We start from the raw sequence: 17,507 nt of genomic DNA, 5'->3' as shown, positions 1-17,507 counted from the left end.
CCAAACCCTTCAGGAAGCTGAACTGAGCTTCCGGCGGAATTGGCGTGGCCGGGGCTCGGCGTGGGCGCGGCCGGGCTCGGTGTGGGCGTGGCCTCTCCGCCCGCTCTCGTCTGGGGCGGCTCGCGGAAGGCGGCGGGTCCCCGCCCCAACGTCGCGCCTCCACCTGTCCGACTCCCTTCGCGCTTCAGGTGCCAGTTCAAAGGCGACGCTGCTTTGGCGCCTGTTTGTTTCCCCTTTAAAAAGCAAAGCTGGACGGCGTGGGGCGCGAGGAGCGGGGCCGGGCGGGGCCGCGCGGGGCCGGCCGCTGGGGAACGGCTTTCCACCGTCCCTCCTCCGCCAGGCCGCTCCTCCAGCTGTCAGGAAGGTGGCGGCCCGGAGGGCGCCTCAGGTCCTCTGTGATGTTGCGCTCGTCTCTGCGGATTTCAGAATAAGCTTGTCTACGCATCTCTCTGGGATTTTGATGGGAACTGCATGAAACCTGCAGATCGTTTGGGAACACGGCATCGCTGACTGGCTCCTTCGTCTGCGTCCGTAGTGGCCCCTCCATTTATTTAGATCTTTTGATTTCTTCCACCAGTATTTTGTAATTTCAGCATACGGAATCTGCACCTTTTAAGTTTATAGAATTTCACGTTGAGCGACTATGACATTGGGTATTTGACGTTGTTTTCCACGTGTTCACTGTTGGGCTACACAAATGTGATGAATTCTATGTTGATACAGCCTGAGACCTCGCTAAATTCATTAGTTTGAGGGTTTATATGGTGTGCGGTTTTTTTGTTTTTGTAAAATCCTTGTTATTTTCTACATGGCTCATCATGTTATCTGCAAATTCAAATTCTAACTCAAAATGATCACAGACTGAAGTGTAAAATGTATTAAAAAAGCTAAACAACTTTTAGAAGAAAACAATTTCTGACATCTAGAGCTTGGAAAGAGTTCTTAGATCTGACCAAAAAAGCACAATGCACAAAAGAAATTGATAGAATAAACTTCATGGAAATTAGAAACTTTTCACTGGATGTGGTGGCTCACACCTGTAATCCCAACGCTTTGGGAAGCCGAGGTGGGCAAATCAACTGAGATGAGGAGTTGAGACCAGCCTGGTCAACATAGTGAAATCGATCTCTACTAAAAATACAATAATTAGCCAGGCATGGTGGTGCACACCTGTAATTCCAGCTACTCAGGAGGCTGAACGAGAATGGATTGAATCCAGGAGGCAGAGGTTGCAGTGAGCTGAGATAGTGCCACTGCACTCCAGCCTGGACAACAGAGTGAGACTCTGTCTCAAAACAAAACTTCTGAGAAAGACCACACTGAAAGGATGAAAACATGAGTTACAGACTGCGAGAAAATATTTTCAAACCACGTTTGTCGAAGAACTAGTAGCTTAGAATATATAAAGAAGTCTCAAAACTTGACGTAAAAAAAAAATACAATTAGGCCGGGAACAGTGGCTCACGCCTGTAATCTTAGCCCTTTGGGAGGCCGCAGGGGCAAATCACTTGAGGCCAGGAGTTCGAGACCAGCCTGGCCAACATACAGACGCCCTGTCTCTACTAAAAATACAAAAATTGGGGCCTAGCACGGTGGCTCACGCCTCTAATCCCAGCACTTTGGAATGCCAGGGCAGACAGATCACGAGGACAAGAGATCAAGACCATCCTGACCAACATGGTGAAACCCCGTCTATATTAAAAATACAAAAATTAGTTGGGTGTGGTGGCACATGCCTGTACTCCCAGCTACTCGGGAGGCTGAGGCAGGAGAATCACTTGAACCCGGGAGGTGCAGGTTGCAGTGAGCTGAGATTGTGCCACTGCACTCCAGTCTGGCAACAGAGTGATACTGTCTCAAAAAAAAAAAAAAAATACAAAAAATTATGCTGGGTGCGGTGGCTCACGCCTGCAATCCCAGTCCTTTGGGAGGCTAAGGTGGGCAGATCACGAGGTCAGGAGATCGAGACCATCCCGGCTAACACGGTGAAACCCCGTCTCTACTAAAAATACAAAAAATTAGCCGGGCGTGGTGGTGTGTGCCTGTAGTCCCAGCTACTCGGGAGGCTGAGGCAAGACAATCGCTTGAACCTTAGAGGTGGAGATTGCAGTGAGCCGAGATCATGCCACTATACTCCAGCCTGGGTGAGAGTGACAATCTGTCTTAAAAAAAAAAAAAAAATTAGCTAGGCCTGGTGGCGCACGCCTGTAGCCCCAGCTACTTGGGTGGCTGAGGCACAAGAATTGCTTGAACCTGGGAGGCAGAGGTTGCAATGAGCTGAGATCGTGTCACTGCACTCCATCCAGCCTGGGTGATAGAATGAGATGCCATCTCAAAGAAACAAAACAAAACAAACAGAAAAGATAAGCAAAGGACATGAAAAGCATACATGAATGGCAAGCCTCACCAGCCATTACAGAAATGCACGTTAAGACTTGAGGCCAGGTGTGGTGGCTCATGCCGGGTAATCCCCGCACTTTGCGAGGCCAAGGAGAGTGGATCACCTGAGGTCAGGAATTCGAGACAAGCCTGACCAACATGGTGAAATCCCTTCTCTATTAAAAATACAAAAATTAGCTGGGTGTGGTGGTAGTAGGTACCTGTAATCCCAACTACTTGGGAGGCTGATGCAGGAGAATTGCTTGAACCCAGGAGGCAGAGTTTGTAGTGAGCCAAGACTGAACCATCTCCAGCCTGGGTGACACAGTGAGACTCTGTCTCAAAAAAAAAAAAAAAAAAAAACTACCTTGGGCTATCACTATACACCTGTTAGAACAGCTGAAAAAACGTACAGCAATATCAAACGCGGGGAATAACGTGGGACACGCTGGGAATAATCCAGTTTCGGAGTAATGAGCTCTCTCACGCTGCTGCTGGTTTATCAATAGTGCACCCACATGCCGGGTGCGGTGGCTCAAGCCTGTAATCCCAGCTACTCAGGAGGCTGAGGCAGGAGAATTGCCTGAACCCAGGAGGCGGAGGTTGCGGTGAGCCAAGATCGTGCCATTGCACTCCAGCCTGGGTAACAAGAGAGAAACTCCGTCTCAAAAAGAAAAAAAAAAAAAAAAAAAAAAAAATAGTGCAGCCACTCTGGAATGTAGTTTGACAGTTTCTTTGTAAGAATCTGATGACTCAGCAACCACATTCCTAAACATCTATCTTAGAGAAATAAAGGTATATCCACACGAAAGCCTGTACATGACTAACCCAAACTGGAAACAACGAAACGTCCTATGACACAAGAACGGTTAAACAGATCGTGGTTCATCCGTGCCACGGAACGCTGCTCAGCAACAGAAAGGACCTGACCACTGGTATGTGCAATAACCCGGATGAAGCCATCGATGACGCCAGGGAGGAAACATCTCCCAAGGTGGACTCTGTAGGAACTGCACGACGCACGTCCACTTACGTCACAATGACAGAATGACAGAGTGGTTGTGGGGGTCGCATGACGAAAACGGGGTAGGAGAGAGTGTCCTGTGCTGACGGAACTGTTCTGCTTGAGGGGACGGCTGCCCTAGTCACTGAGAGTTAGTTCACATTGTGCGTCTGCACTAAAACATCAGTGTACCCCATATATAGATGCACCTTTTATGTACCCACAATAATTAAACATTAAAAAAATTTAATTAGCAAGCAAAACGTGACAAACACTGAATACAGGCAGAAACAAATGAATCTTATATATTAAATTGATGGCACAGTGTGGAAAATGCTAATCTAAGTAAAATTCTGGAAAGCTTTATTAAGATACAATTTATATGCAATAAAATATACCCGTCTTGTGTATGCAGTTCCATGATTCTAGCACACGTGCAGAGCTGTGCAGCCATCACTACAATCCAGTTTCCGGACCTTCCATTACCTCAAAAGGACCCTTCTGGCATTCACTCCCTGCCGCCCACCCAGCCCCTGCCACCACTTACCTACCTTCTGTCTGTATGCATGTGCCCCCTCTGGACGTGTCATATCAATAGGATCCTACAGAACGTGGCCCTTGGTGGCTGCCCTTTCACTTAGCATGCTGTCCTCAAGGTCCATCCACAGCGGAGCATGTTCCTGGCTGCACAGTACTCCAGGGTCTGGATAGACCCATTTTGTTTGTCCGTTCTTCAGTTGATGGACACATGTAGGTAAGCCAGCCCAGCACTATTCTACGTGCAGAAGGTCCTTGCTTTGGTCCCGCTTCGTGTGAGTGTGGAGACCTTCAGAGCGCAGTAACCGATATAAAGAGAATAAAACTGGGTGGCGTGTTAGAGTGGGAGGGGCTACCCTATGCATTGGGCCATCATTCATATTTCTGGTGGCTTATTGTGTTCCAAGTACTATTCTAGACACTGCCTAAGTCCTTGCCCTTACAGAATGTATATTCTAGTGGGGACCAGACAACAGTCACAGAATGTTGAGTTAAGAGACAGAGGCAACCCTGGGGAGGCTCGTTGCTATTACCTCTCAGGTGAATGTGAGCCAACGAAGTAAGAAAAGGAGTTCCTAGGCACGGTGGCTCACGCCTGGAATCACAGCACTGTGGGAAAAGGGGGTGGGCAGCTTGCTTGAACTCAGGAGTTCAAAACCGGCCTGGGCAACATGGTGAACCGTATCTTTACTAAAAGTAGAAAAATTAGCTAGGCATGGTGGTGTGTACCTATAATCCCTGCTTCTCAGGAGGCTGAGGTGGGAGGATCATCTGAGCCCAGGAGGTGGAGGCTGCAGTGAGCCAAGATTGCACCACTGCCCTCCAGTCTGGACAACAGAGCAAGACCCTCTTAAAAGAAAAAAAAAAAAGGAAAAGAAAGAAAGGGAGTCGTACAGGTACTGGTGGGAACAGTGTCCCGGGAGAGGGAAGGCAAGGAGAGCGGGTACTCAAAGGCACCTCTGCGAATCTTAGAGCTGAACTTGCATGCAAGGAGGAGCCAGGCACGCACATGTCTGGGAGAAGACCGGTGAGGTGAGGGGACAATAATCAGAGCCACGGGAACCCCTGAGGGGAAGCCTGGGAACTGAGCACAGCAGCAGGGACGACTCCTGGGGTTTGGCCTGAGCCACAGGGAGGCCCTGCCACTTTCCGACAGTGGAGAGGGCGGGGCTGTGGGGCGTATGTGGCGGGCCTGGGGTCCCGCTGGAAACAGCTCTCTTTGCCAACATGAATCTGTTTGAACACCAAATGGAAATATCAGGCCAGCAGTTAGAGCTGCGTGTCTGCCACAAGGAGACCTAGGGCTACAGGGTGGAGCAAGAAGAAGAGGGTGTCATTCCCTGGTGCAGCACCTGGCCAGAGCGGGTGCTCAGCCATGACTCACTCCACCTCCTACCACAGCACCTCTGAGAACAGACTGGACCCTTCCTGAAACAAAAAACAAAGGGGAAGTGTGTGTGGGGTGGTGAGCTTCCCGCGGCTGCTTTAACAAGTCACCACCGACTCTGCTGCTTAAACCACATTTATTCTCTTGTGGTTCTGCAGCTCAGAAGTCCAGAATGAAGGGACGGGCAGGGATGGTTCCTTCTGGAGGCCCCGCAGGGAGATCTGCTCTCTCAGTTTCGACACCTGCTCACCGCTCCTGGCTAGAAGCCTTTGCTCCCTCTGCAAAGCACATCCCTCCAGCCTCTGCTCTGCCACTGGTGACTTCTCCTGCCTTTGACCTTCTTGCTTGCCTCTTATAAGGCCTCTTGCAATTGCACAGAGGGCCCACACGATAATCCAGGACCCTCCCCTCATCTAAAGGTCCTTAGTTCCACCACTTCTGCACAGCCCCTTTTACTGTGCAAGGTGACACAATCACAGGCTCAAGTGATCAGGACACGGACATCTGTGCTGGCAGGACAGGGAGGCGTGACTCAGCCCACCACAGGGTGTAAACGGTATCCAGGATGTGGGGTTTGCCGAACAGCAACAACAAAGCCACCCAATTCTTATAAAACCCTGTGGTGTGCGATGTTTGATGGCAGAGAGTCATGACCTGCTCAAGTCCTAAATCCCAGAAGGCGCTGCATCTGCAGACGTCTGCGTGTCATGCCTGCACATGGGCACGCTCATCTTCTCTGCATTCGTCCAGTTCTAGTACGTGTGGTCTTTAAAGAGGCGATTAAGATAAAATGAGGCCACTGGGTTGAGCCCTAATCCTCGCAGGAAGAGATTAAGACACAGACATGTGTGAAGAGAGGATGATGTGAGGACTCAAGGGGAAGCCGCAGTCCAGGAGCCAAGGTGAGAGACCGAGGAGAACCAGCCCCGCCGACACCCTCATCTCAGAGCTCCAGGCCGCGTCACTCTGAGGAGGCGCTTTCTGATGTTTAAGTCGCCCGTTCTACTGGGTGAGGTGTGGCTCATGAATGCCGTGCTCACAGCACAGCCTATGGCTCTCACTCCTGGTCTGACTGGCCTTCAACATTCCTTCCACAGACACGCATGACCAAGTGTCTGCTCTGTGTGAGGAACAAAGTCACGGAGATAAAAGACCCCGTCCAGACGCACTGCCTCGAAAGGAGTCAACCGTGAACCCCGAGCGACAGAGGGAGGAGCAGCTGTCTGTGTCACGGGAAACAGCTCATCAGGGCCTTCACCTTCACCAGCCAGTCACAGCCATCAGTAGAGCTGCCCTGGGGCCAAACATTTCAGCCAAACAAACCACAGGCAAGATCCCGCTCTATCTTTTGAAGTGAGGACACAAACAATAAACAGCTACTTTCTTTCTGATAGTGACAGGTGCTGGGGGGGCGGCCCTGCAGGAGCCGGGCTGAGCTGGGACCCAAAAGAGACAGGCGGCAGAGGGAGGGGCTGGCGGGGGAATTAGCTGGCTGGGTGCAGAAGCAGAGGCACACCCCAGGGGCTCCCAGAGGGGCAGGGAGGGAGAAGAGGTTTTCTGAGGGGTGGAGGCGGGGGTCACACGTGCTGGGCCCTCGAGGGCCTTGAAATGGTTACTCATTGCTATGTGACAACCCCCTCAAAAGCAGTGGCTGAAACGGCTACTTATTGTTTCTCAGGATTACACTGGCTGCTGGTGCAGCACTGTGCTGGTGTTAAACTACCTTCTCTACAGAAAAAAACAAAAGCAAAATAAAAAACCACCCTGATTTGACGCATTTACCAATTTCCACAGTGCAGACACTCCTCCCGGGGCCTGTTCCGACCACATGACCAACTGAGCTGAGTGGGTGAGGCTGGAAGGGGCGCGTCCCACACCAGCCACGGCAGCGCACACCCACGGGCGTGCGGGTAAGAGGCAGGTGTGCTGAACTAACCAGAAAGCTGTGTGTCCCGAGCACTCGCCACCTTTGTTTTAAATGTAACTCAATTCTAAGTTGATAGGATGCTTGAATAATGGCCGTGTCTACCTGTTGCCAGCTCGAGGCACTCCTGGAGGTGGCTCCCCGGAAGATCACCTGGCTCCGTGGTGCTGCCGGTCAGCACACGGCTCTGCAGGGCTAGGCTGCAATCTACATACGGCCCTCCGTCCTCAGGGCGGCACCACCGGCTTCTCTACACAGCTGCAGCCCACGCGGAGCCCACGCAGAGCCCACGAGGAGGGACGCAGAGGGCGGGGATGGCCCGGGGCCAGCGTTTTGTCTCCGCATCAAGCCCAGCTGGAGGGAGGATCTACTCAGGCCTCCTAAAGCCCCTCTGTTCTCGCACTTCCCGGTGCGGTGAGGGGCTCCTGCTGACCTAGTGGCCCTGGCAGTGACGTCGTCGGGGCCTCTTCGGGGAGCCGGCTGCAGCTGCCTCGGGGCCAGCACTGCTCCACTCTCTCCAGGCTGCCAGCCCGCAGCTGGGGGGCTGTCACCAGGGAGCCCTCGCCAGCACAGGCCCCTTCCAGACCCAGCTGCCTCTCTGCTTTGGGCACATCCCTGGGGTGAAAGCCACGCTGTGCTGGGAGCAGCCCTGGATCCCTGCCTCTTTCAGACCTGGGCCCAACCACTCCCCTCCCACAGGCCCTGAGGACATTACGATGACTTAAAGCAGATTTAACACAGTCTTTGTAGCCGACCTTAGGAGGAGGGTTGGCCTGAATCCCCAGTGTCTGTTTGAGGCCAATCTTCCCTGCTTTCCTGGCTGCAGTCAGGAAGCCTGACAGAGGCCGTCCCAGTGAGGCATCACTGGGATGGAGGGGCTCACCTAGAACCCAAGGCCCCCTTCCCGAGCTTGGAGCCTCGGAGCTGATGGGTGGGTAGGGCTGACCCCCACTTCTGAGGGGCACCAGAAGGATAAGGTGCCCTTTACTGCACCAGGGAGCACAGAGGGAGCCGCAGGTGGGTAGCGCGTGGGGAGATGGTCAGTGGGGCCAGCGGGCAGCAGCAGCCCAGCCCTGGGTGTCAGTGGGGCCAAGGCGCCAGGCAGAAGCAGTGGGATCTGTGGCTGCTGCCAGGCTGTCCTCCAGGAAGCCTGTAGATGACCCAGGCAGCCACTCCACGGGGAGAGCAGGACTCCAAAACAGCCACAGGGTGTGGGTCCTTCTGGGTGGGATGGCTGGGTGTTGCGGAACAGGAAGTACAGCAGCTCATGGAAACATGGCATGAGTTCACAGCCACCTGCTTCCATAACACACGGCTCCTTACTACGCCTGGGGAGTAACTGCCCTGATCCCTGGTTCCATAACACACGGCTCCTTACCACGCCTGGGGAGTAACGGCCCTGATCCATGGTTCCATAACACACGGCTCCTTACCACACCTGGGGAATAACTGCCCTGATCCCTGGTTCCCTAACACACGGCTCCTTACCACGCCTGGGGAGTAACTGCCCAGGTCCCTGGTTCCATAACACACGGCTCTTTACCACGCCTGGGGAATAACTGCCCTGATGCATGGTTCCGTAACACACAGCTCCTTACCACGCCTGGGGAATAACTGCCCTGATCCCTGGTTCCATAACACACGGCTCCTTACCACGCCTGGGGAGTGACTGCCCTGATTCATGGTTCCGTAACACACGGCTCCTTACCACGCCTGGGGAGTGACTGCCCTGATCCCTGGTTCCATAACACACGGCTCCTTACCACACCTGGGGAGTAACTGCCCTGATCCCTGGTTCCATAACACACGGCTCCTTACCACGCCTGGGGAGTAACTGCCCTGATCCATGGTTCCGTAACACACGGCTCCTTACCACGCCTGGGGAATAACTGCCCTGATCCCTGGTTCCGTAACACACGGATCCTTACCACGCCTGGGGAATAACTGCCCTGATCCCTGGTTCCGTAACACACGGCTCCTAACCACGCCTGGGGAGTAACTGCCCTGATCCCTGGTTCCATAAAAATGGCTCCTTACCACGCCTGGGGAGTAACTGCCCAGGTCCCTGCTTCCATAACACACGGCTCCTTACTACGCCTGGGGAATAACTGCCCTGATCCCTGGTTCTGTAACACACGGCTCCTTACCACGCCTGGGGAATAACTGCCCTGATCCCTGGTTCCGTAACACACGGCTCTTTACCACCCCTGGGGAGTAACTGCCCAGGTCCCTGCTTCCATAACACACGGCTCCTTACCACGCCTGGGGAATAACTGCCCTGATCCCTGGTTCCGTAACACACGGTTCCTTACCACGCCTGGGGAATAACTGCCCTGATCCCTGGTTCCATAACACACGGCTCCTAACCACGCCTGGGGAGTAACTGCCCTGATCCATGGTTCTGTAACACACAGCTCCTTACCACGCCTGGGGAATAACTGCCCTGATCCCTGGTTCCGTAACACACGGCTCCTTACCACGCCTGGGGAATAACTGCCCTGATCCATGGTTCCATAACACACGGCTCCTAACCACGCCTGGGGAGTAACTGCCCTGATCCCTGGTTCCATAACACACGGCTCCTTACCACGCCTGGGGAATAACTGCCCTGATCCCTGGTTCCATAACACACGGCTCTTTACCACCCCTGTGGAGTAACTGCCCAGGTCCCTGCTTCCATAACACACGGCTCCTTACCACGCCTGGGGAATAACTGCCCTGATCCCTGGTTCCGTAACACACGGCTCCTAACCACGCCTGGGGAGTAACTGCCCTGATCCCTGGTTCCATAAAAATGGCTCCTTACCACGCCTGGGGAGTAACTGCCCAGGTCCCTGCTTCCATAACACACGGCTCCTTACTACGCCTGGGGAATAACTGCCCTGATCCCTGGTTCTGTAACACACGGCTCCTTACCACGCCTGGGGAATAACTGCCCTGATCCCTGGTTCCGTAACACACGGCTCTTTACCACCCCTGGGGAGTAACTGCCCAGGTCCCTGCTTCCATAACACACGGCTCCTTACCACGCCTGGGGAATAACTGCCCTGATCCCTGGTTCCGTAACACACGGCTCCTTACCACGCCTGGGGAATAACTGCCCTGATCCCTGGTTCCATAACACACGGCTCCTAACCACGCCTGGGGAGTAACTGCCCTGATCCATGGTTCTGTAACACACAGCTCCTTACCACGCCTGGGGAATAACTGCCCTGATCCCTGGTTCCGTAACACACGGCTCCTTACCACGCCTGGGGAATAACTGCCCTGATCCATGGTTCCATAACACACGGCTCCTAACCACGCCTGGGGAGTAACTGCCCTGATCCCTGGTTCCATAACACACGGCTCTTTACCACGCCTGGGGAATAACTGCCCTGATCCCTGGTTCCGTAACACACGGCTCCTTACCACGCCTGGGGAATAACTGCCCTGATCCCTGGTTCCATAACACACGGCTCCTAACCACGCCTGGGGAGTAACTGCCCTGATCCATGGTTCTGTAACACACAGCTCCTTACCACGCCTGGGGAATAACTGCCCTGATCCCTGGTTCCGTAACACACGGCTCCTTACCACGCCTGGGGAATAACTGCCCTGATCCCTGGTTCCATAACACACGGCTCTTTACCACCCCTGGGGAGTAACTGCCCAGGTCCCTGCTTCCATAACACACGGCTCTTTACCACGCCTGGGGAGTAACTGCCCTGATCCCTGGTTCCATAAAAATGGCTCCTTACCACGCCTGGGGAGTAAGTACCCAGGTCCCTGCTTCCATAACACACGGCTCCTTACCACGCCTGGGGAATAACTGCCCTGATCCCTGGTTCCGTAACACACGGCTCCTTACCACGCCTGGGGAGTAACTTCCCTGATACCTGGTTCCATAACACACGGCTCCTTATCACGCCTGGGGAATAACTGCCCTGATCCCTGGTTCCGTAACACACGGCTCCTTACCACGCCTGGGGAATAACTGCCCTGATCCCTGGTTCCGTAACACACGGCTCCTTACCACGCCTGGGGAATAACTGCCCTGATCCCTGGTTCCATAACACACGGCTCCTTACCACGCCTGGGGAATAACTGCCCTGATCCCTGGTTCCGTAACACACGGCTCCTTACCACGCCTGGGGAGTAACTTCCCTGATCCCTGGTTCCATAACACACGGCTCTTTACCACCCCTGGGGAGTCACTGCCCAGGTCCCTGCTTCCATAACACACGGCTCCTTACTACACCTGGGTAATAACTGCCCTGATCCCTGGTTCTGTAACACACAGCTCCTTACCACGCCTGGGGAGTAACTGCCCTGATCCCTGGTTCCGTAACACACGGCTCCTTACCACGCCTGGGGAGTAACTGCCCTGATCCATGGTTCCATAATACATTAACACATGGCTCCTTATCACACCCAGGAAATCACTGCCCTGATCCCAAGGCCTCCTCCCTCACATCAGAGCCAAACCCAAGGTCTGTTCCAATTGCTCCACGCAGAAGTGCCCTTCTCGGTGAGGCAGGCGTTGGATTTCTCTGAAGGACTGAGGAAGTAGGGGTGAGTCCCCAGGACACCTGGAGCCCCAGGGCTCTGTTAGCTGCCCTGGCCTCCCTGGACAGGTGCAGCTGGTCCTGAGAAAAGCTCTGCATCCTCTATGTTCTTTCTAGGTCTTGTAGATGGGAGCAGGGAGAGTGAATGATCAACTGATCTCTCTAAGACACATACTTTATGGGCAAATGCTGGCCTCCCCTCTCAGCCTCACCCCTGCAAAAACTCAGGACCTACCCTCTCGGCCTCACCCCTGTACCAACATGGGACCTCCCCTCTTGGCCTCACATCGCCACAAACTTGGGAGCTCTCCTCTCGGCCTCGGCCCTGCACAAACTCAGGGTCTCTGTGTGGCAGCTTCATCTGGTGCTCTGCCAAAGACAAGGCCTCCACGTTGAATGACAGGCTGTGGCTTCCCAGGATTGGCGGAATGAAGAGACGCTGAGCAGGTTTCACCAGATGCTGAGACTTCAGGCCCCAGCCCCAGGTCAGGCATGACTCCATGGAGTCACTGAGGCACAGCAGGCGACAGAGTAGCCAATAGCAGGAGGCTTTCGGAGCTCCCCCTGCATGGGGCCCGGCTCCCTGACATGGGAAGTGAGGCAGCTCCACAGACGAGCCCGACACGAGGGGAGGAGCAAACGCGGCTCGTTTATTACAATGCGGAAGAGGACTTTCCTCCACACACACAGAGGGCTGCTTCTCAGTGTCTATCAAGAGCAAGACAGTTGAAAATTGTATTCCTGAGAAGAAGCAAAAAAGTTATCAGTTTGCAAACAAGGGTAACAGGTGATTTCAACAAAAGATAAAAATCTTTTTTTTCCCAGAAACCAAAATTTCAAGTATTATTCCAGATGACACAGGAAACCTAGCGCAGAAGGAAGCCAAGGTGCCCTCAGGCTCTGCGGGGTCTCAGAGGAAGGGCCCGGGCAGCACGAGGGAGCGGCGTGTCCTGCGGCCAGCCCCAGGCTCGGGACCGTGGTCGCTCACACGAGGGAGCGGCGTGTCCGGGGACCTGTGTGCAGCCCCGGCTTGGGACCACGGTTGCTCACACATTAGCAAGGAGCCGCTAACCTGACAGCCACATCGAGAGTTAACAGTTTCGGACATTTGAAGTTTTTTTTTTTTTTTTAATAAACAGAAGCATATGCTTAATTCTTTCAAATACCATACTATACCCAATTTTAGTCAATTTGTGAATTATAAATTATATTATTTGTGCTACAGTTTGTGATATTTAAATCTTATTAGAAGATGAGCACCAAACCTATTCAGATAAAAAATACAGAAAACGCTGTGGTTTTCGCAGCGGCAGAACATCCTGTGCATCCTGCAGCTGTAAACTGACGCTCCCTTCTCCTGAACCAACGGTTTTGATAAACGTTCCCCTTTCTCCCTTGAAACTTTTCCTGAAAACAGATTTCTGCTTTAACTGTAGTGACAGAAAAGGTAAAGAAGAGCGAACCTACGCTGCCCCTCGGCAGGACGGCTGCGTGCAGCGGGAAGGGCTCAGTCTCTGCTGTTCACGCAAGGACGAGCCCTGCCCTGTGCTCACCAGGAGGGCGGGCTGTGGCCCCCAGGGCTGTAAGGGAGGGTCTCACTCAGAAGGTAAAGCTCCACAGAAGAAAGAGTCACCCCAGAGCACCTGCTGGAGACCCTGCGCCCCTCAGGGGGCCGTGAAAACACCCTGACATGTTTGTCTCTGTATTTTAAAAACACGCTCTCTTCACCTCCAGTGCTGAAAGCTGCTTGGGGCCTCTGGATGCTTAGTTTTTGAACCTTGTCTGTTCACAGATATGATTGAATTTCCTGCAGGGAGAAAATGGCCAAATTACACAAGAGAGCACCAGAGACGCGTTCAAATAAATTACACAGGAGAACATGAGAGAGGCGTTCAAATAAACCCATGCTGAAACCACACGCTGGAAAGATCCTGAGAAAGAGCGTGTGTGTTTTTTATATCAAAGAAACTAACCTCCAAAGGCAAACTTATTTTTCTTTTTAAAAATTTGAAACAGAAGTGAACACATCTGGCCAGGTGCAGTGGCTCACGCCTGTAATCCAGCACTTTGGGAGGCCGAGGCAGGCAGATCACTTGAGATCAGCAGATCGAGATCAGCCTGGCCAACATGGTGAAACCCTGTCTACTAAAAGTACAAAAATTAGCCAGGCTTGGTGGCAACCGCCTATAATCCCAGCTACTCGGGAGGCTGAGGTAGGAGAATCGCTTGAACCCAGGAGGCAGGAGTTGCAGTGAGCCGAGATCACGCTACTGCACTCCAGTCAAGGAGACAGAAAGAGACTCCATCTCAAAATAAAAAAAATAAAAAAAAAGAAGTATGCCAGGCACAGTGGCACATGCCTGCAGTGCCAGCTACTCGGGAGGCTGTGGCTGGAGGACGCTTGGGCCAGGAGCGCTGGGCTGTAGTGCGCTATGCCGATCGGGTGTCCGCACTAAGTTCGGCATCAATATGGTGACCTCCCAGGAGCGGGGGACCACCAGGTTGCCTGTGGAAGGGTGAACCGGCCCAGGTCGGAAACAGAGCTGGTCAAAACTCCGGAGCTGATCGGTAGTGGGATCCCACCTGTGAATAGCCATGGCACTCTAGCATGGACAACACAGTGAGACCCCATCTCTTAAAAAAAAAAAAAAAAAGTGCGAACATCTTAGGATCTTAGGTAACTTTCTTAGCGAAGAGAATAAAAGCTGTACTTGTCGGGCATCCCCGTGGCATCCGCTAACAGGGCTGAGGCAGACACACCAAGCTGAATGGCCTGTGGCCACCTTCCCTCCCCACGCCCGTGGGCAAGGACCAGCGCGGCTCTGCTCTCCTGACGCACGCTTCTTCTGGAGAGTGTCTGCCCGTCAACAGTGAAATCATTTTTTGTAACAACATGGTCACTTCCGTGTGCTGTTTGTGCTCAAACAGGAAGCAACAGTTTTATTCCACAAAATCCCTGAGAGGAAGGCGCCTTTATCTGAGTCCTCACAACATCCTCGTCCTGAGGGTCCCATCTCCATCACTTTAATCTGAACTCCTTGGCCACGGGAGTGATTTACAGGATCAGCTAACCTAAGAGACGCCTCCTGACCTACGCCTCCCAGGGCAACGCAGATGGCGCTGTGAACCTCCTTTAGAGACCACGGAAAGACACCACGTGAGAGTGACACGGTGACAGCGATCACAAATGCCTGCTCAAGGCAGGGACGGAGACCCAGCTGTGCAGTGCTACTCGAGGGGGGCCTGAGGCTTGGGATGAAGTTCTCAGTGACCGCAACCTCTGACTTAGACACTGCGAAGCCTGAAACAATGGGTGTGCCCCCGATGCCTCGGGCGACACATCAAGCAACTCCAGCCAGGAAGACACAGCGGTGAAAGACGGGGCAAAACTGCATGAAATGAAGGGATGAAGGATGAGCAAGATTTCTAAATGAAGATGCCGGTTCATAAAAGACGAAACTTGGCCTGGTGCGGTGGCTCACGCCTGTAATCCCAGCACTTTGGGAGGCAGAGGCTGGCAGATCACAAGGTCAAGAGATCGAGACCATCCTGGCCAACATGGTGAAACCCCATCTCTACTAAAAAATATATAAATTAGCTGGGTATGGTGGTGCACACCTGTAGTCCTAGCTACTCAGGAGGCTGAGGCAGGAGAATCACTTGAACCCAGGAGGCAGAGGTTGCAGTGAGCAGAGATCATGCCACTGCACTCCATCCTGGGTGACAGAGCAAGGCTCTATCTCAAAAAAAAACAAAAAGACACAACTTGACAGAAGCATAATGACTACATCAGCATGTTTATAAGCAGACTAAATGTTAACTCATTCACCGCCTTGCAGCTGATGCCCAGGTCCCCAGCTGCACTCACATGGCGTGGTGAGCCTTCACCTGAGTGCGGCAGTTACGGCCCCAGTAGCAGTCAGGACGGGATGTTACAGCCACTGGAAAAAGAAAGGTTACGCATCTATTAGATGTATCGCACACGCCCACTCAGCTAACTGAATTTCAGCAGAGATCCAAAAAGAGACGCTGCGGCTGTAATGCGCAGCCTTTAACTGGTCTCTATGACTAGTCTCCTCGGACATTCTAAGACTTCAGGAAAGGAAACACACATGTTTAACTAAAAACCCAACTGAGGGTCAGGCAAGGTGGCTCACCCCTGTAATGCTGGCACTTTGGGAGGCCGAGGTGGGCAGATGACTTGAGGACAGGAGTTCAAGACAAGCCTGGCCAACATGGTGAAACCCCATCTCTAATAAAAATACAAAAAATTCGCCAGGTGTGGTGGCGGGCGCCTGTAATCCCAGCTACTCAGGAAACTGAAGCAGGAGAATCGCTTGAACCTGAGAGAGAGGTTACAGTGAGCCAAGATCGTGCCACTGCATTCCGGCCTAAGGAATAAGAGCAAGAAACTGTCTCGAAAATAAATAAATAAATAAGAATTAAAAAATGAAAGCCCAGTTGAGGAAATGAAACTGCCCCAGCTGTCTACTGGATGTCTTTATGTATCTCTGTTTTAGAAACCCACGTTACACTCGTGAGTAATCACAGACAGACAACCAAGGCCCTGCGTGGTCTGCCTGTCCTGCGGGCTCTGGACCGAGGCCGACTTCTGCTGAGAACACAGAGCAAAGGGCAAAGTGGGTGTCTGTTAAGAAGAGACTGCAGGCGGGGCACGGGGGCTCACACCTGTAATCTCAGCACTTTGGGAGGCCAAGGCAGGTGGATCTCCTAAGGTCAGAAGTTAGAGACCAGCGTGGCCAACATGGTGAAACCCCATCTCTACTAAAGATACAAAAAATTAGCCGGGAATGGTAGCGGGTGCCTGTAATCCCAGCTACTTGGGGGGCCGAGGCAGGAAAATTGTTGGAACCCAGGAGGCGGAGGTTGCAGTGTGTCGAGATTGCGCCATCGAACTCCAGCCTTGGCAACAAGAGTGAAAACTCTGTTTCAAAAAAAACATTTGAAAAGCGAGTAAAGAAGCCAATCCAGACAGAACCAGAGCCGTAGGGGGTCCTCACCCGGCAATTCGGAAGCAGGAATGTTCTGCCGATACTGATAGGTCAGCTCGCGGAAGCTGCGCAGGCCACAGCAGTAACACAGCACGGTGTTTCCAGTGACTCTGTAATCTGGAAGGGAACAGCCTCAGGCGACAGAGCCAGCTACCCAGCAACCGCCTCTTTCCAACAGCAGAGCACACACGGACTTCACACCAGCGGGAAATGAATGCAGTGATTGTAAATGGGGCAGAGAAAACAGGCTAGACGTCCGGAAACAAGAACGAAGCCAATCTCAACACCAATTTATCTTCTTAGAGCAAAACAATCCCACATGGATATAACATTTATTTATTTATTTATTTTGAGACTGAGTCTCGCTCTGTCACCCAGGCTGGAGTGCAGTGGCGCAATCTTGGCTCACTGCAGCCTCCACCTACTGGGTTCAAGGAAGCCTCCTGAGTAGCTGGGACTACTGGCGCTAGCCACCACGCCCAGCTGATTTTTATATGTTTTAGTAGAGACGGTGAGGCCTGCCTCAGCCTCCCAAAATGCTGGGATTACGGGCATGAGCCACCACGCCCAGCCCCACACGGATATAAATTTAAATATTAAAACTCCCCAAAAATTACAAGGAAGAAAATGAGAAAATTAGCTATTTCTAAGTATGTCTTGAAAATCAAATTGCACATAGGAAAGGATCTGTACACTTGACTACCTACAATTTAAACAT

The 17,507-nt window shown here is 52.7% G+C and overlaps 1 protein-coding gene across 4 annotated transcripts in view; it reads right to left on the bottom strand.

The window, feature by feature from the left end:
- Window positions 1–12,407: 12,407 nt before the first annotated feature.
- CHFR (checkpoint with forkhead and ring finger domains) overlaps window positions 12,408–17,507 on the bottom strand; it is a 41,099-nt gene continuing 35,999 nt past the window's right edge. For all 4 annotated transcript variants that reach the window (XM_021675886.2, XM_021675888.2, XM_021675889.2 and 1 more), the window contains exons 15-17: window positions 16,799–16,906; window positions 15,646–15,718; window positions 12,408–13,584 (exon numbers count right to left, since the gene is read on the bottom strand). In XM_021675886.2, coding sequence (XP_021531561.2) covers window positions 13,542–13,584; window positions 15,646–15,718; window positions 16,799–16,906 — 224 coding nt within the window. In that variant the 3' untranslated portion in view covers window positions 12,408–13,541. The remainder of the gene's footprint in view (window positions 13,585–15,645; window positions 15,719–16,798; window positions 16,907–17,507) is intronic.

This window comes from Aotus nancymaae, unplaced genomic scaffold (genome assembly GCF_030222135.1).
Source record: "Aotus nancymaae isolate 86718 unplaced genomic scaffold, 86718_ANA_hifiasm-v0.15.2.pri h1tg000021l, whole genome shotgun sequence".
Lineage (NCBI taxonomy): Eukaryota > Metazoa > Chordata > Mammalia > Primates > Aotidae > Aotus > Aotus nancymaae.
Note: the sequence above shows the minus strand (reverse complement) of the source record. Positions and strands in the feature narration are given on the sequence as shown.